The sequence below is a fragment of the Canis aureus genome, chromosome 8 (assembly GCF_053574225.1).
Source record: "Canis aureus isolate CA01 chromosome 8, VMU_Caureus_v.1.0, whole genome shotgun sequence".
Lineage (NCBI taxonomy): Eukaryota > Metazoa > Chordata > Mammalia > Carnivora > Canidae > Canis > Canis aureus.
Window position 1 is genome coordinate 59108692 of NC_135618.1, and position 19323 is coordinate 59128014.

General features: G+C 54.6%; 1 protein-coding gene across 3 annotated transcripts in view; it reads right to left on the minus strand.

The window, feature by feature from the left end:
- Positions 1-16434, minus strand: part of GSG1L (GSG1 like) — a 202077-nt gene extending 185643 nt beyond the window's left edge. For 2 of the 3 annotated variants that reach the window (XM_077907119.1, XM_077907118.1), the window contains exon 1: positions 16021-16425. In XM_077907119.1, coding sequence (XP_077763245.1) covers positions 16021-16366 — 346 coding nt within the window. In that variant the 5' untranslated portion in view covers positions 16367-16425. Of the gene's footprint in view, positions 1-16020 lie in introns of all 3 variants that reach the window. The other variant, XM_077907120.1, reaches the window with a different exon arrangement.
- Between the last annotated feature and the right edge of the window lie 2889 nt (positions 16435-19323).

Below are 19323 nucleotides of genomic sequence, written 5' to 3' on the forward strand. Positions count from 1 at the left end.
GAACACCACTGGTGACTGTCATACCTCACATTCAACTCCAAATAACATATGAACAAAAACGGAGGGAAAGTAAACTAAAGGAACCTGCAATTAGCACTGAAACCAGCTAAGCAAAGGATCACTCTGCAACTGTTGTTACAAATATGAGTAAAAAGCAGAATTTTAAAAATGCACTAGATGCTGTATCACTCTGCATAGTTACCAGAGAAATAGAAGCCCAAGAACTACAAACATTATTAACAATAGTGTGTATATATTTTTAAATTATTAGTAAAGAAAAAGGAAACAAAACCTAATCCATATAGTAAAAGATAAAACAAAGAAAATGTGTAAAGAAAAAGGACTACAAAATTGGAAGCATTCAACAAAAAAAAAAAAAAAAAAAAAAAGAGAGAGAAATGACATCAAATGTATTTTTAAGTCCTGTTTGGTTAAGATGTTCCAGTTGTACCAAAGACAGAATCTAACCATAGTGCTCTTGCCAAATATGCACCTAACAGAAAGACATGGAAAGTTAAAATGAAAAGGCTAGAAAGAGACATATCAAAGGGACACAAACAAAACAAAGCTGAGATAGAAATATTAAAATATGAAAAAAATAGAATCCAAAGCAAAAAGCATTCACTGGGGGAAAATAGTCATTTTATCTTGACAAAAGATAAAATCCACAATTTCACAATGAAAATATAACTGTCATGAATTGTTTTGTGATGAATAACATAGATTCAGACTTTATAAAAAACAAAAACTATCAGAGACACAAGTAAAAATGGAAAGAATTCTATGGAAGGGAAAGATTTTGACCTACTTCAGCTTTTGGCAGATCAAGAAAGCAGAGAAATAAACAAGAAAGTCCTTGAAAAATGCTATCTATAAAGCTGCTTTACCCTACACACAGGGAATGTCCCTGCTTTTTCAGGGACATTCACCAAGATACATACCAAAAAAAATTTTTTTAATTATGAAGCAGAAAGTTCACAGGCTACTTTCCCTATCATTTAGTAAAACTAGAAACTGATGCCAAACATTTTAGCAGATAAGACAAAGTACTGGGAAATGTCTAATGCTCTACTAAATTATTCTTGGATTAATGAGAAATCAAACTGAAATTTCAGAACTATTAGATCCAAAATTGTAATTTCAGAATTTTTAAAAAATCATTTCAGAGAAAGCACTGCATTTTGAAACTCACAAGACAGGGCCAAAGTAAGGGTCAGAGGCAAACTCATAGCATTAAATGCATTCCTTTTTTAAAAAACTAAGGAAACAAAGTTTTCAATTCAAATACTTGAAAATGCTAATAAAGCAAACCTCAAAAAAACCAAGCCAAAGGAAAACAGGCCGTATTCGAAAATTTAAACAAACAGAATTGATAAATATAGAACTGATTCTTAAGAACAGGCTGAGGGGGAGGGGGATGAAAGAAGGGAAGGACCATAAAACAGCTTGGCAAGACCTGGGCTGAAAAATAAGGAGGGGAAGCTAGAACAAATTATCAGGACCTCCATCATGAGGATGCAACATCTCAGCCCAGGTCCTGTGTAAGGATTTCAAGCCAATCCACATTTTCTGGAGGGTTTGAAAAGCAATGTTCACCAGGGCTCCTATCACACTTGGCAGACTCCAGCAAGAAAAATAAGAGAAAGAAAGAAAACTCAAATCCACAAGATGAGGAGTACAAAAAGAAAACTAATCAAAGAGATTTTTCCTTTTAATCCTAGGAAAATACTGTACTAAATTTTGTGCCGGTCAGTTCAAAAATCTCAATGAATAAATTATTTTCCGAGAAAACACAACTCACGGATAATTGACTCTGTAGGTAGAAAACCAAAGCGATCCACCACTAAGGATGGGCTTACTTAGCCTGGAATACTCCTCACCTCGGAATGCTGCCTTCCTCAGCTCATTCAGGTCTCACTTCAAATGGCATCCTTTTCAAGGAAGCTTCCATGACACCTTATCAAAAACTCCGACATTGAGTGCCACTTCATGACCCTGTTTCACAGCACTTATGTCTCTATGCAATCACTGGATTATCTATCATTATTTTATTAACTTATTTATTCTCTCTCTCTCTCTCTCCCCCCACTGCAATGTGAGCTCCTTGAGAACAGGGATCTTGTTCATCAAATTCACCAAGTATTCTGGTGCCTAGCAGATATGTGCTTGGTAAATGGGTTGAATGAATGAGTTAATAAATAAGTAAATGAAGACCAAAGAAAACAAGACAGCTTCCAGAAAATCCTTCCAAATAATCAAAGGAGGGGACGCCTGGGTGGCTCAGTGGTTGAGTGTCTGCCTTTGGGTCAGGGTGTGATCCCGGGGTCCTGGGATTAAGTCCTGCATCGGGATCCCCGCAGGGAGCCTACTGCTCCCTCTGCCTATGTGTCAGCCTCTCTTGTGTGTCTCTCATGAATAAATAAATAAAATCTTTTAAAAATAAAAAGATTAAAAATAAAATGAAACAAACAAATACTCAAAGAAGAATAAATCTTTGAAGATGAGAATAACTATCCTAGAAAATACTTGAAGTTCCAGAACAACGTGGCTGGCAGGTAAGGGTTCGTATATGGAAAAATGGGCACGGGTCTCCAAATTCTACTCCACCATCTTTAGCAGGAAAATGAAAAGCAAGCTTGAAAAGTCACAGAGATGTGTCGGGCTTGTGCAACCAAGAACACATGTGGCATCAGCAAGTCAGCCTTCACTTCCCGTCAGCCTTCATTCCTGTAGGCTGTCTGATTGTTTCCCCCACTCCCTGCGTCCTGGAGTCATTCTGGCCTGAATCTAGTGCCACATGAGCCAGGATCACCAATAAACCCATTCTCCATGGTCTATCCTGCCTACGATGTCAGATCTGTGAAGACAAGGCCTTGTTTTGTTCACCACCAAATCCACAGTGGCCTTAGTAGGGGCTCAATAAATCTCAGTAAAATGCACAAATGTATACACAATTTCTTGCTTCTATCTTCCTGCTCTAGAATGCAAGCTCCATGAGACTAAAAACTTCCTCTGCCTTGTTACCTGCTAACATCCCTGCACTTATAGACAAAACCTAGCATACAGTAGGCACTCACAAAAATCAATGAAAGAATGATTAAGAATCTCAAAGGCTTGGGGCACCTGGGTGGCTCGGTTGGTTAAGCATCTGCCTTTGGCTCAGGTCATGATCTCAGGGTCTTGGGATGGAGCCCCAGGTCAGGCCCCCTGCTCAGCAGGGAGTCTGCTTCTCCTGCTCCCTCTGCCCCCACACACACACTCATTCTCTCTCTCTCTCTCTCTCTCTCTAGTAAATAAAATCTTTAAAAAATCTCAAGACTTCCCATCAGAGTAATTCCAACTGTTCACTTCCTACCCATCCCAGGAAATGTGGCTTTTTGAGGGGCAGAGAAGGGTTATTTTTAAATAACCACCCTTCTGACAAATTGAGCAGAAGTCATGAAACCGAAGGTCAAGGTCTGCAGATCTTTAAGGGATAATCAAGGACCAGGAACTAGAAGCCAGGGCCACAGGGAAGCAGTCTGGGTCCTAGCACCAGCTCTGCAAGTGACCGAGGGATGGTTTCAAGGAGGTCTTTTCCCTACAGAGACTGAGTGTCCTTGTCCATAAAACAGAGTCGACATAGATCGTGATTCTCAGAGCACGGGCTGCTTATCACTGGGGCATTTGAGGTCAATGAATGTCTGGGAGAAGTGCTGCGGAGAAAAAAAAAATTAAGCTCAGTGGTGGAAGAGGGTGTGCTGAGAGTGGGGGTCACAGATTTAAACACAGTGACCAGGGAAGACCTCACACAACAGGGGACATTTTATTAGTGAGAGGTTGGGAATCTGGGAAAGACTGTTGGGCTGAGAAAACTGCAAGTGCAAAGGCTCTGAGGCAGAAGGATGCCTGGGAGTGTTTGCATAAAAGCCCAGCAGAAGAAGCTAGGATGTAGTGGGTCAACAGGGACAACTTAGGTCAGGTTCTGCGGCCACTGACAGGACCACTTCAGCTTTTCCCAAGTGAGATGAGGATCCTGGAAGGACATCATCCAATGTGTACAGGATCCCTCAGCAGACTGTGGGGGGACAAGGGGAGGCAGGAAGACCAGTGACGGGAGTGCTGGAGTCGTCCAGGCAAGAGATGGTGCTGGCTCAGCCATGGTAGCAGAGAGAAGGCAAGAAATGGTTGGACTCTGGATGTGTTTTTAAAAGAAGCCAATAGGGGGGATCCCTGTGTGGCTCTGCGGTTTAGCACCCGCCTTTGGCCCAGGGCGTGATCCTGGAGACCCGGGATCAAGTCCCATGTCGGGCTCCCTGCATGGAGCCTGCTTCTCCCTCTGCCTGTGTCTCTGCCTCTCTCTCTCTCTCTCTCTCTCCCTTTCATGAATAAATAAATAAAAATCTTAGAAAAAAAGAAAGAAGCCAATAGGATTTGCTGATAGACTGAATGGTGTGTATGTGTGTGTGTGTCCTTTGTCATTTGTTGAGATGGGGCCGAGAGGGGCAGGGTGTGGGTGTGGCGGCCAGCCCCACAGTCACCAATCTTCCCAGCTCCCTGCTTCCTAGGCCCCTGGTAGGGCTGCCATCCTCCAGCCCCTGAGGATGTTAGATGTGATCATGGGATTTGCTCTGGCCAATGGCAGGTGCCACCTGTAGGCAAAACTCATCCCCGTCTCTGGCCATACAGCCATGGAAGCCTAGAGATGGAACCTCTTTTATCCAGGTCCCTGATGAGGACAGCATGAAACACAGTCCCCATGGTTGTCTGAACCTTCCCAGATTTGCAAGTGGTGACGGCAGCACGACTCAGCCTGTCCCAGCTGATGAGGGTGGGAAGGCAAGCGGTTAGTTTGGGCTTTGTTCATTCCCTTCAACTGAGTGATGACTCGAGACTTGTGTCCACCCCACCCCACTGTGCTCCAAGGAGGGTCTCCCTCCCTCCATGCTTCTTCCAGAACCACTCAGAAGAGCTCTGACGAGGCTGGGGGGGAGGGGGAGGTGCCACATGGGACAAGGCTGGCAGCCAAGAGCACAGGGGGTACAGACAGAATCAAGGAGATAAGCCTCCTTCCCCCTTTTCTGGAACTGGACCCTCTGACAGAGAACACAGGGTAGAGAGAGGCCCGGAGAGAAGGGAGGACAAATGGACACAGACGGAGGGGAGGGGAGGATCCACAAGTGTGTCCCAGAGGCGACAGGGCGCAGATCCAGTTGGCTTGCGGAGAAGCTGCCTCCCACATGCTGAGTTTCCTAGATGGTGAATGATGGATAAAAATAACTGGGGACAGTTTGGAGAGGTGCAGTGAGCTGGGATGAGTGGAAGCCCCCCAATAGGGCATGGATGGAAGGAGGAGGAAGACTGCGTGAGGGAGGGTCTGGCCAGGCTGTCCTGCATCCCCCACATGCCCAGGGCCAAGGGAGGAAGGCCTGGAAGAGCCACAGACTCCTGTGCTCCTGGAAGAGAGCAGAGAAGGGGCCATATGTGCCCCTCCTGGCTCCCGGGGCTACCTCAGGCTCCCCTCTGCCCCTCTCCTCCAGCAACTCAGGCCGCTCCCTCCACATACATGTGCATGTGTGCACACATGTGTCTGTGCGTGTGTGCATGTGTGCGTGTGCATGTATGCGGTGTGCACGTCTCTTGTCTGTGTATGCCTGCATGTCCATTGTGTCTCTGCGTGGGTGTCTACGTCTGTGTCTCTCTCCCTCATGTCCCTCCCTCCCCCTACACTGACCTCCCCTCCCCACCCTGGTCCAGGTGTCACCTCAGACCCAGTCCCTGGCAGGCTGGGACATAGGACAAGGCTCCTGCAGCTACCAGCCGTCCCCTCAGCTCTGCTCCCTGAAGCTGGAGCACAGAGGCGACCCTGGAGTCCCCACCAGTGGGGAGGCGGGCAGGCCCTGCACCCTACAACCACGCTCTCCAAACAGCTTGGGCAGCCTGCGCCCAGGCCACCTTCCACACCTCGCCAACATTACCAGCCAACCATAGAGTTCAGTTCCCTCGTATAGGTTTTTGGAGCTGAGGGACTGCTTGGGGGCAGAGAGTCTGGCCTTCCATTCGGAGTAGGTATCAACCAGGAACCCTGGAAGGAGCCAGTCCAAAAGCTTGGTACCACAATGAACCCCACTTTTCAGATACAGAAACTGAGGACCACGTTTCCTCTGAAAACTCGGAAGGGGAAAGACACCTGCTTGCTCTGTTCTAAACCACTGTCTCCACTAGTGTCCCCACCCAAACCGCATCCTCCTTGGGCTCTCTGAGATCCCTGGGACAGGCTTGTCTCCCCACAAGCCAGGACTGTCTGACCTTGCCCTGTTGTGTCCACTCCCCCTGACACCACATGACTGGCCCTTCTGGGAGCCCTCAATGGTTCCTTGTGGTCTGAGCATTTCCGAGGCAATATGCACATTCCCAGGACCAGGGGCACTGGGCATCAGCTCTCCAAGGCCAAGGGATTTTGCCCCTTCCTAAGGACCGCTGTGCCCCGCTCCTGGGACACCACAGTGAGAAGCAGCTGAACGTGGTCTCTGCTCTGCTCTAAGGTGCTCACTTTAGCACAAGAGACACAAACCATAAAGAGGCGTGCAAATAAGTAAGATGGTCATTTTAGCGAGCCAGACGTGTGGTGAAGACAAGAAGCCTCTGGAGGAGACAGGAGCTAGGGCTGGTGGTTGGCAAGAGTCTGCCGGCAGAGCAGAGACCTAGACACACAGGAAGGGAGTTCGGGGCAGGGCACTGGCAAGAGCAAACACCCCAGAGTGGGACACCAGCTTGGAGCGCTCAGAACTGCAGGGCGGCCAGCCGGTCAGAGCGGGGTGAGAGGAAGATGGTTCCAGAAGACAAGACAGCAGGAGGAGGCAGGTGGAGCCAGCGGGCAAGGGTGCTGCCGGGGGGCCGGCCCCACCCCACACTCTGCAGAAGCCAACGCCAGGCCTGCCCACTGCCTCATTCATTGCCAGATGCAAAATGACAGGGCTGGCTCAGACGCTCGTGCCCACAACTACTGCGTCTCCAAAACCCCTGGGGAGCTGGTTAGAAATACAGATTCCTGGGCCTCGCCCCAGACCAACCAAGCAAAAAGTCCAAGGGCAAGACCCTGGGGACCTGCACTTTAACCAGTTCTCTAGATGAATCAGGGGCATCAGCCAAGTTAGGGAGACACCAGGTGTGTCAGGGATAGCCTGATGCAGTCTCCAGGGACAGGTCTCAGGACACTGTAGGCCACAGGTATGTTTAGGGGGGATGCCTTTCTCTGTGACACAGGTACGTGGTTTCACACCAGCGTCATAGAGCCCCAGAGCACCAGATGGTGTAGAACCTCTGGCCTCCAGCACAGCTGCAGTGTCTTGGCTAAAAGAAGGAGGCCAGGGCTGACGGAATGGCCACAAACTCCTTGGGTTCCCAGATGTGCCCCTGCTGCGTAAGGAGGGGGCATCTCTGTTCCCACCCGACCAGCATCTACTGTCCCTTCTATTAGGACCAGCCCCGGAGTCTGAGGGTGCCTGTGATACAGTGATTGCTATAATTCCCCCAACTCTTTCACCCTTCCATGTTTCCATGCCCTTGGCTCCCGTGACTCCACAGCATCCCCCACATGCCCACGCTGGGCTCGGCCATGTGACATGCTTTGGTCAATGGGATGTAAGTAAATGCGATGCATGCAGAGGCTGGAAGAGCACTTGCACGGTGCAGCTTGCTTCAGCCGTCACGTCTCTGCCACCACCATGAGAACAGGCCCAGGTTAGCCTGTTGGAGGATAAGAGGCCCAGGTGCCAACATCATCCCAGCCCACAGCCAGTGACCACCGCACGTGAGTGAGCCCAACCCAGCCCAACCTAAATCGCTGAGCCACAGACTCAAACTGAGTAAATGCCTGCAGTTCGATGCCGCTGAGGCTTGGCCGTCGTTGTTACCCAGTGTTGCGCAGCGAGAGCTAACTGCTACACTCCTCTCACTCTCAGACCATGCGGTTCAGGCAGAGCTGTCTTCATCTCCCACCCCAGGAGCATGACCAGGTGACTGAGGGTACATGTGAATGAGGCCCGGCCAACCCACACAGCTCACTCCCTTGGGCCACACTGATCGGGTCAGGGGTGAGGACATAATCCAGTGGATCCTCTGAGAACCAGTTCTGGACTTTTGTTTGGACCTTGAGAAGGAAGACCTCACTTATCCACTGGAGTTCCTGGAAGGACAGGAGGTGAGCTCAAAGCTTCCAGGGATGGCCACAGGGGGAGAGTCCACTTGAGAAAGAAGCTAACCCAGAGGAAGGCAGAGCCGAGTGCTGGAAGGACTCAGATTCCCAACAACCCTGCTGGATCCAGCCATGCCACACACCCAAACTCTTCCCATGAGACTATTAAGAGACACCACAGGGGTGCCCGGCAGCTCAGTCAGTGGAGCGTGCGACTCTTGATCTCAGGGCTGTGAGTTTGAGCCCTATGCTTGGTGTGGAGATTACTTTTTAAAAAGGGAGGGGGACACCTGGATGGCTCAGTTGGTGAAGCGTCCAACTCTTGATTTTGGCTCAGGTCATGATCGCAGAGATTGAGCCCTGCATCGGGCTGGAGCTCAGCACGGAGTCTGCTGGTCTCCCTGCCTCTGCCTCTCCCCCCATTTGAGCTCTCTCTCCCTCTCGCGCTCAAACAAATGAATAAATAAATTATCTTTTAAAACTCAGTATCTGCCCAAGTGCCATCTGTTCCCCTGATCCCCAGTTCCGGTCCTCTGTCCCCACAGGACCGGCTGTGTGATCCCACACCCCCCTCCCAGAACACGGCAGATGGCACCAGCCTCGGCCCCCGGCCCCACGCCGTCACATCAGATTCTCTCAAGACCATGAACCAACAGACATGGGATCGAATCCTGTTACCAGCGGAGCTCTGCTCTAGAAATTGCAAACTAGCAAGAGGAGGGTTTGCTCACCCCTCAGAAGGGTTTGCTTTTGGCCCACAGGGCAGGCTTATTTTTAATTGAATCAGTTCTTGAATTTTACACAAGCAAGAGATTTCTTATAAACACCTGGAGTTTTGACAAAATGGACAAGTGGGCCCCCTGTGGGCCTCCACCCTGCAATGAGGATGGTCGTCTGGGGCTCGGCAGCTGCCCCTTTGGCTGAGGTACATGTCTCCAGGTCCCCACAGCCCCCGCCACGCCCTCTATGACACTCTCTTGTTGTTCCGGGCTGGCCCTTGTAGGGTTTTAGTTGGCAGGAGGGCCCATCGATTCGGAGCTGCAGGAGCCTGGGTGGCCTTGGCTTTGAGCTGCGGGGCCTGGAGATGGCCTCTCCGCCTGGATGCTGTGGGGCACAGCAGCCTCTCTGAAACACGCCTTTTTCCAGACTGGGACTTAAGTCCACTTCTGTCACTTTGGACCATCACAGTCCTGCAGACAACACAGAAGCCCAAGGTCATAGATGGTTCCGAGCCTGGTGCCCTAGAATTTAAACAGGGGTGATGACTATTCTGAACCCCTCCAGCTCCCCACAGGGTCCCATGGAGCATTGCTTCTCAGGAGCAGAATGGAAGAGGGGGAGCAAAGAAAGAACGAACGACAAGCCCATGGGAATGACGGGCATGGAGCACAGAGCCCGGGCCTCTCCCTGTACCCAGAAGTCCAGAGAAGTTCTAGAATCCTAAATGCATTCAACACAGTCCGTGCACCCTTACTAAGGGCAGATGAGCTCGTCTAGGTCCCAGAATGTGGCATCCTGTGAAATGGACCAAGTCCTGCCCCCACGGAGCTGGCATGTGGGAAGGGGAGAGATTATAATAAACAAAATCAATGAGGACAATATGTAGTCAGTAAGACAACAATTACAGCCATGGGGGGAGAAGGTGGGAGACCAGTGCTGGGGAGCGGGAGTGAGGTCACTGATTGAGAGCCAGTGTTCAGGGAAGGCCTCTGGGAAACAGGACATTTGAGCCCAGACCTGCCTGGGAGAAGAGACCCCAGATAGCAGGAACAGCAAGTACAAAGGCCCAGGGGCAGGAGGGCATTGCTCTGTTCCAGGACCAGCAAGGAGACCCCTGAGGCTAGCGTGGAGTGAAGGGGGTGGGGTCAGAGAGGCAATGTGGGTACATCACAGCAGGCCCCGGGCCCCGTAAGTGGGTAGCCCTGAATTTAAGTGAGGTCACGCAGAGTGGAGGGAGGCGATCTCACTTGAGCTAGAAGGCAGACCATGGAGGCCAAGGGCAGAAGCAGGGAGCCCAGGGAGGCGCCACTGTCCTAGTCCAGGGGCTGGGCACTGGGGCACAGGCCAGGGCAGAGCCGTAGGTCCTGGAGGACTCCAAGGCTTGGGGCCTGAGCCCCTGGAAGGGGGCAGATGGTGTTCCCATGAGGGGGAGGCCACAGGCATAGGCCGGTGCCTCTCCCGTGGGATCCCAGGCCCAGTGTTCACGGACCTGCCAGGCTTTTGAGGAAGGCCATAAATCCAGATGTTTCCGGGCAGTGTCTCAATTTGCAAATGTTGGTGACCCACTCCAAGACTGTAAACACTGTAAGGCCAAACAAAACAGATGGACAGTTCGGAGCGGACCCCCAGGCCACAGGGTCAGTCACAGCCAGTGCCATCACCGAGGGTTTGCTATGCGCCCACAGAGCACCCGCACCATCACCTTTAACTCCAGCCAGGCTAGTGGGGCAGCTGTTATCATCCCTATGTCCCAGCCAGGCTATGGGGCAGCTGTTATCATCCCTGTGTCCCAGCCAAGGGAACTGAGGCCCAGAGAGGATAAGCGCCTCAACCAAGGCCACACAGCAGGCTAGTGGTGTTTGGGAGGGCTGGGGCCTGGGCTGTCTGTCCCTGAAGCCTGTCATCATGGGGTGCTCTGCTGCCTCCATCACCCAGACCAAAAACAAACAAAATCTTCATTCTACAGGTAAGTAAAGAAAAGGCCCGAGAGAAGGAGTAGGACTTAGCCAGAGTCACTTGGCAAGCTGGCGGCAGAGCCTGGCCTCGAACCTGGAGCTCATGACTCCCAGCGCACAGCTCCCCTCTGTTGGAGGAGCCCAGGGTGCCTGAACGAATTGGGTTGGTGGGGGTGTGGTGCAGCATAGCAGGCAAGAGCCGGGTTCTAGAACCTTCTGCCACTTAGTAGCTGTGTGACCTTGAGCAAGTCAGTTTATCTCTCTGTGCCCCAGAAAGCAGGTGTCACCATGGCACTTGGCTGCCATAGACGCGTTCCTGAAGTGGAAGGAAACAACGCTGGTCTTGGACTTAGAGCCATGCCTTTCAAAGTCCGAGTCTTCACCCACCGGGCGATCCCAACACAAAGCCCATCCGATATTACACCAACACACTCCCAACACTAGAACCTTCCTGGGCGGGGACATCAGACCGGTCCTCACCCTGGTGAAAAAGGTTTATCGGCATAATTTAAGAGAACAAGCAGAAGAGGTAGATTCTTCCATAGAAAAGATGGGAAAGCAAAGAAAGGCATGGGGGGGTCAGCAAGGGGCTTTCTCCTCCTGGTGAGCACGCCCCCACCCACACGCACCCCACGTACACCCTGTGTAAGGGAGGGGTCGTGTGTAGCAGGCACCTCGTGAACGGGGAGGGGTCCCCAGCCGGCCCCCCGCCTCTCTGCAGGGTAAGAAGACACCCGGAGCCTGAGAAGGGGCAGTGCTCCTAACGACAACCAGCATTCAAGCCCCGGATGTTCAGGGAGCACCTAGTACGGGCCGGCGCTGCGAGCGCTAAGGAACCAGCAGCGACCGGAGCAGATAAACTTGGCCGCCACCTTCACCGAGCTGGTGGGCAATACGCAGAACCAACAAGCAACACTGAGATCAAAGCCCGTGGCAAGTGCTGGGAGAAAAATCAAGCAGGGAACGTGTGGGGAGATCGATTTTGAACTGGGTGCTCAGAGAGAGCTCAGCACTGTCTTGAAGAAGTTTCTAGAAACAACCTTGTGGCCACCTAGGGGAAAAGCTGTCCAGGCAGAGGGAAGGGCCAGTGCGAAGACTCTGGGTGCTGGCGTTGGGGGCCAGTGTGGCAGGAGTCAGTGACCACGATGAGGGGAGCAGGAGAGGAGCCCAGAGGAGTGGCACAGCTGTGGAGGAGCTATGGGAGGACGTGACTTTGACTCTAAGTGACAGTGGGGCCATCAGTCAGGGCTGGACAAAGGAGGGACAGGATCTGGCAGCTGCTGTGGGGCTGGGTGAAGAGCAGACTGGGGTGGTGGGGTCAACGGTGGAAGCAGGGTGACCACTGCAGAAGAGCACCGGGGGGGGGGGTGGCAAGGGGCGCTCCCATACCCAGCAGGGGCACGGCATCTTCCCCACACTATTTCACTGAATATTCCCACTTCCAGCAAGTGCCACCTGCTCTGATGCCCATTCTAGAGGGGAACAAACTGAGGCTCTTGCCCAAGCCACGCTGCTAACAGGAGACTCGGGAAGCCTCCATCCTTCACAGAGGAGGATGGGCTCCATCCCAGGGGAAAGAGTGGGTTCAGAGGGTCCCGCTCCTGCTTCCCGTGACCCATCCCGCCCTTCCCTGGGGCTGCCTCCATCTCACCTCCTTCCAGGGATGTCTCACCTCCCTCCAGGCATCCCGGGAGCCCTCCCCGACCCTGCCCTGCCACCCCATCGGTCTTCCCGAGTCTCCTCCTTCCTCGGGTTCAAACACACACCGGATGAAGTCCATCCTCACCTGTGCTCCCAGTTAGCACCACCACACAGCCCAGCCACCCATCACCCCACCCCCACCCCCAGAACCACACTATTCCTTTTCCGGACCTTTCCTCCGCTGCCCCCGCCCCCCGAATGCCTACAACGGGCAACCACCCAGCCCTTCTGAGCATCTAATCCAGAGGAGAAATCCAATTTGCGTGAAGGGCTCGGGGTAATTCTGTGTCAAGGCCATGCTCCCTTTCTGTTTGTTGAAGGAGGTTGATGCTCCTTCTTGGAGGAAGGAGAAAAGCTTTCTTTGTGCCCGGTCTGGTGAAATTGTGTCTGTTTAGGACAGGCTGCAGTTTTCTTTGTGAACGCTGTAGATTTTTTCATGTGGGTAAAAGGGCTTATTAGATTTCCCTGTGGCTGCACAGAGTGGGGAGAGGCTCTTCTGGGCGCAGAAAGAAATTACCGATCAGGCGTTGGAGAGGAAGGAGCAGTTAGCAGCTGCTTCTCACGGAGAGGTCAGGATTTCGTGGTTGGCGTTTTCTTTGGGGTGAACGTGAAACGCTGGGAAGGAAAGAAAGCCTTGCCTGTAGTTTGGGAGGGAGGGAAAGAGACATGGTCTGCGATGTCTCAGAGGTGGGCAGATAGGAGGGCAGGGTTTTGTTAGGGCCAGGGAGGGCGGTTGTTGGGGGCGGGTTTTTTTTTTTTCCCCTCCTCAAGTAAAAAATAAATTTAAAAAATGGTCACAGAACGCAGAAGAAGTGTTGTCATAGCAACAAAAGTTTGAGGCCAGGTACTTCCTGACATCCCTTCAGGACCACAGAGGTGGCAAAGGCAGGATTTGGGCACCATGGGATCAGCCAGGGAAACCATCCAAGCTGGCTCAGACCTCCCAAATTTCTCACCGGCTCTGACAGGCTGATAACTATTTTCCAAGCTCTCGGGGAGGAAAATTGTGATTTTCTGGGAGGGGCGATCTCTAGCCAACAGCGATCAAAGGGAAAGGACAAACTGTGGGTTTGCATTATTTGCCCAACAAACTAACCACCCATGTTTTTACGAACACAGGACTGGGGATGAGGGTCTTAGGCTGAGTGCCACCCCCCAAAATGACGCCCATCCTGGATCCCCCAACAGCATCATTCACTCCACCCAGATCCCTTTCTGTCTCCAAAGATAATTGGGGCCCCCTTGCCAGCTGGGACACCTGGACAGAAGCCTCTCTGAACCCCCAACTCCTCATCTGAAAGTAGGCACCCTAGAAGTGCCTGCCGCGGAGGCCTTGGCAAGGAGTCAGCAAGACCTGGCAGGTGAGAAGTTTTAGCAGTGCCTGGTGCGCATTAAAAGCTCAATAAATGTAAGCTAACATTGCTTTAAATGTTTTTCAATTAATAATTTTTAAAACTGCTCCGGCTTAAACACCCTGTGTCAAGCCCTGGATGAGCGACACGGATGAGCTCCAACCAGGGAAGTACCTGCAAGAGGTGGGGCCGTGACCTTCAGGGAGAAGCCAAGAGAGACCTCAGTGAAGAGGCTCAGCCAGTCATCGAGGGCCTGGACACCTACGGAGGAAGGGACCGCAGGGACCCGGCAACTCCAGAGACACAATGTTGTGTTTTTAAGTACATGTATGAAGGAAAGACAAGGAGGCTGCATTTCTACACCAAGGAGAAACTTGCTGACAAGTGAAGGTGATGTGTGGGGGACCTCTACCCCAAAAGGTGCGGATGTTCTCCAGGACAAGACACTACAAGACCTCCGTGGAAAAGGTCAGGGTCAGGCTGAGTGGAACGCAGAGAATTTTAGCCAGTCTGCTTTTTGAGGTTTTTTGTTTTTTGTTTTTTGTTTTAATTACAACCCGGAGTAAAGATGTGACTTCTGAGTGCACACCAGAAGTGAGTCTGATGGGGAGAAAGTGGTCAGAGGTGGAACCATATCCAAACACGGAGTGTCTGGCACATGGCTAGTGTCACACAGGTGGTCACAGAAAAGTCCAGCCCAGCACCTCCAGAGGCAAGGCAGAGCAGAGAGCACCCCGGGAAACCTCTGCTTTATCATCCCAAGGTCTCATCCAATGCGAATCCCATAAAAATGTACACGACCTACTATGCAGAGGACACTACCCACAGGCTGGGGGATGACGGGGAACCAGGCAGCCCAGTCCCTGCCCTCACCGGGGACATCCTGCAGAGACAAGGGACGAGAAGCCAGTGACCAGAGGCAGGCTCCAGAAAATTTCAGGTTGTGCCGAGTCTGATGAAGGAGATAAAGGTGATGATGAGAGACAAAGTTAGGGGACCCTGCCTCCAAAGGGGATGGGGAGATCTTCTCTCCAGAAGACCCTGCCTGGGAAGACAGGTGGGCAAGTCCCAGGGGAGCTGACGCCCCGGAAGCTGTGGGGAAGGGAATTCCAGGCAGAGGGAGCAGCCTCCCAGGGTTTATCTTACACCTTCTTGTCTGTGTCCTTACGCGAACAGGCCGAGGGCTCATCCAGGGCAAGCTCCGTTGTCACCCACCCCCACCTACACCGGAGTGCTCACATAGACGCACAAGAGCGGTCCGTGAATGCACAGACTTTTAACCTTGGGGAGAGAGGTCAATTCACTCAAGAGGGTCCCGGCGCCCGGACCTACAGCAACCCGGTCTGGGCGGCAGCGGGTGGTGTGGCCCCGCACCCGGCCCACGCCCAGGGCCTCACTGCCCTCCTCGGGGGCACTGCCTCCGCCCTGGCTGCCCCGGGGGCAGTTTGCTCTGCCGACTGGACAGTCACCCCCCAGCCAATGTGATTGGAGCCTGGCCGAGCAGTCCCGCTTTCCCGCCCGCCGCATCCTCTCTCCCGGGCAGGGGGGCCTCCCCTCCCCCCCGCCCACTCCCGGGCCGCCCGAGCCCCGTCCGGGAGGACGACCCCCACCCCCGCGGGGCCGCTGGCTCCCGGGACGTGCGCCCTCCCCGCAGCGGGCCGGGCCGGGAGCGGGGCGCCGGGGCTCCGCCACGACGGCGGGGGCGGGGGCGAGCCCGGAGACGAGTTGTGGCGCGGAGAGGAGCGCGCGCCCCGCCGGCCCGGGAGCCCGGGAGCCCGGGAGCCCGGGAGCCCCGGAGCCGGGGCCCTGGAGACGCGCCTCCCCGGGGCGCGGCGACGTCCCCGCAGGCGCCCAGCGCTCGGGAAGGGCCTCCGCTGCGCCCGGAGCCCCGCACGGCCGCGCGTCCCGGCCGCCCCCCGCGCCCCCGCGCCCCCGCGCCCCCGCTGTCCCCGCCCCGGGCTGCGGCCGAGCCCTGCGGAGCGCCGGGACCCCTCGGGCGGCAGCCGGGGGGCGCGCGGGGCCGGGGCGCGGGGGGCGCGGGGGGCGCGCGGGGGGCGCGGGGGGCGCGCGGGGCCGGGGGCCCGGAGCCCCGCCGCCGGCGCCGCCGCGCACTCACCGAGCCCGCCGAGCTCCTCCTCGCACGAGTACCAGATGCCGGTGTGGAAATTCCTGAAGAGGAAGCGGTCGTCGCCCGTCTCCCAGCTGTAGAGCGCGCCGCCAGGGGGGCCGTTCCCGGCGGCGGCGGCGGCGGCGGTGGCGGCGGGGGCGGCCGTGCCGTTGGCCGTGGCGTTGGCGCCCGAGTTGGGGCAGTTGGCGCGCCCGCCCTGGCCGCAGCCCGGCTTGGGGACCCGCTGCGTGCCCTGGCACCAGTGCGTGGTGAGGAAGGCGGTGGTGGCGAAGAGCAGCGCCAGCAGGTTCAGGGCCACGGCCAGGAGCGCTCGGCCGCGGCGGCTCGTCTTCATGCCGCCCGCGCCGCCGGGACCGCGCCGCCGGGGAGCTCCGCGCGCGAAGTTGGCAGCCGGCGCCCCGCGTCAGCGGCCGCTGCCCGCCGCGCCCCGGGGCTCGGGCGCCTGCGATCGGCGGCGGCGGACGCGGCGCGGGCCCATGGCCCCCCCACCCGGGGCGAGGGCGAGGGCGAGGGCGCGGCGCGGGGGGCGCGGGGGGCGCGGGCGGCGGCGGCGGAGCGGCTCCGGCACGCCCGGAGCCCGGAGCCCGGAGCGCGAGTGCACCTCGGCGAGGAGCCGCTGGCGCCTGGCAGCGGCCACGGCGCAGGGACGCGCGCCCCTCCGTGGGGAGACACCTGCAGGCGGCCGGCGACACTGTTCCGGCGCCCGCCCCAAGCGGGGAGAGGGGGCGCCCCACGCCGGGCGCGGGCGGGGGACCCGGAGGGGAGGGACGCCCCCGAGGAGCCCCGCACCCGGCTGGAGGGGCTGAGAAGCCAGAAGAACGCCAGGCAAGGCGCTCTCGGAGCAGGAGGTCCCCCACGGGGGCCGGGGGCGGGCCCCAAACCCGGCCAGGAGAGGGCATCCTACTCCAGACCCAGAGAGGCCCTAGCCGAGCGCGCTGGGCTCCCCAAGAGGGACGCGCGCGGGCCGGCAGGAAGGACCCCTAGGAAGGAACCCCAGAGGATCAGAACTGCAAAGTTCCCTGGGCTTCCCACAGCCCCGGAGCTGCAAGCTCACCCGGAAGGGATGCCCTCCCCTGGACCTGGACTCGCAGGACCTATCAGAAGGGGCATCCCACCAGGAAGGCAGGGTTGTAGAGTCTTTGGGGCTTGTGCTTTCCCTGGGGGCCGCCCCCCGCGACTTAGACTGCCTAAAGCAACAAGAAGGGCTTCTCTGGCAGGTGGAACCCACAGTTGCCTGGGCTCTCTGTTGTGGCATGGAACAGCGGCAAAGGTGGCAAAGACGTGCCAGATGCATGTGTTGTGTAGGACAAATGAGGCTTCCTCCCGCAGACCATCCGCACTTGAGGTGCCGAGCAGCGTGACCCAAGGAGGTCTGGACACACAAAGTTGTAGTTGGTAGGTACGGATGCCCTGCAGAGGCTGTCTACTCAGACTCTTCCAGGTTGGGGTGGGGGCAGAGTGGTCAAAAATACTGACTTTTGGGTCAGGCAGTTCTGGGGCTTGGCCAGCTGGGGCCTTTGAACAGTCAGGTAACCTCTGGGAGCCTCAATTCTTTGTCTATAAAAAGGGGAGGAGAATCAGGCTGTTGTAATGGAGTCGGGCCTACCGAGAAAAGGATTTGGCGCACAGTAGGTGGTCAGTAAATGCTAGCCACTATGATTAACATCTGAACCAAGATCGGTTGACCACATTTGCAACCCAAAGGTTGACCTTTCAGAGATTTCTCCCGCAAACTGGGATTGCCCAACTTTGAGCACCCCAGCCCCACCTCGGCTCTGAGATGACCTGAACTCCCTTCACACCAGCAGTGCATGGGACCCTGATGCCCAGGTGTATAACAATTAATTGCATGTTGATTGCAAGAGCTCATTTGAATTCTGCCCAAGCTGAGAGCTGCTCCAACACCCCCCAGCTTGGGAATGGCAGGGCTTGCAGAATTCAAGGTTAGCAGAGTATGAATTGCCTTATTCTGGTGGGTGAACCTGCGCTCGCTGTCAGCTGCTGCTACTCTGCCTAAGGTGGCTGACAGTGACTGTGGGCAATGTCCCTGGCAGGATATCATATGAAGGATGGTCAGGGGTCTCCAGCCTCGTTCATTAGATCCCTTTTCTGGCCCTACACAAGGCTTTCCAAACTGTTTTGAGGAGGACCTCCATGCAATAATCATGGAGTTGAGGGTATGGCTTGACAGGGAACATATATCATGGCCAAGAAGTTGCAAGGACTTCAGTAACACTTCTAAATAGGTGTGCAATATTCATCACAGAAGTGTCCATACACATTTGAAACTCAGTCCCTCAGATGGAAGCTTGTGACAATGGACATGTGGGCAGGACTCAGTGACCTCCAGGCTGGGAACTCTTCCCTGGGTATTCCAAGCCAACAGATCCCAACCGAAATAAGTCACAGGATCACACCCTCTTCAGAAATACCCAGAGGAAGCACAGAGAAGGGGGGGGGGGGGTTGAAATGTCCTTCCATTCGTTGAGCACCCACTGGATGTGCAGACCTGGGAGAAAAGAGAAGACAAACATTAATACCTATGATGTAGGCTATGCAAGTATTAAAAGCCAAGAGGAGAAATAAAGTAGGGGGTGGGGACAGAGTGAGGGTAGCAGGTTGTGATTTAAAGCAGGGTTTCAAGGAGTCCTCACTGGGAAGATGACATTGGAGCAAAGTCTTAAGTTAAAGTGGGAGTAAGCCATGGGGACATCCCAGGAAAGGCGGTTCCAGAAAGAGGGGGCAGCCAGTGCAAAGGCCCTGAGGTAGGGCAATAACCCTGAGAGCAGTGTGGCTGGAGCCGAGTGGGCAGTGGGGAGACTAGCAGAAAACAAGTGTGCAGAGGTGATGGGGAAAAGATAAGAGATCATGGGCTGGGTCCTTATGAGGACTGTGTCATTTACTTCAAATAGGATGCAAGTCTCAAGGGGCTCTGAACAGAGGGGAGACACGATCTGACTTAGGGTGCAACGGGGCCTCTCTGGCTACTGAGTGAAAAAGGGTGGAAACACGGAGACTATGTAGGGGCTAGTGAATAAATCCAGGCAATGTAATGCCCGCTGCTCAGCCCAGGGTGGTGGAGGTTCAGGGTCCATCTTCAAAGTAGATCCAGCAAGATTTGTGCAAGGATCTAATGTAGGGTATAAAGACAACCCTGAAGCTCCTACAAGGACAGCTCCTACAAGGACAGGACTGCCTTTTGCTGAGACAGAAAGCCTTGGGAGAAGCAGATGTGGGGGGCCACCCGGAAAGATCAGAAATTCTGGCTGATTCCACACTGGACCTCATGCA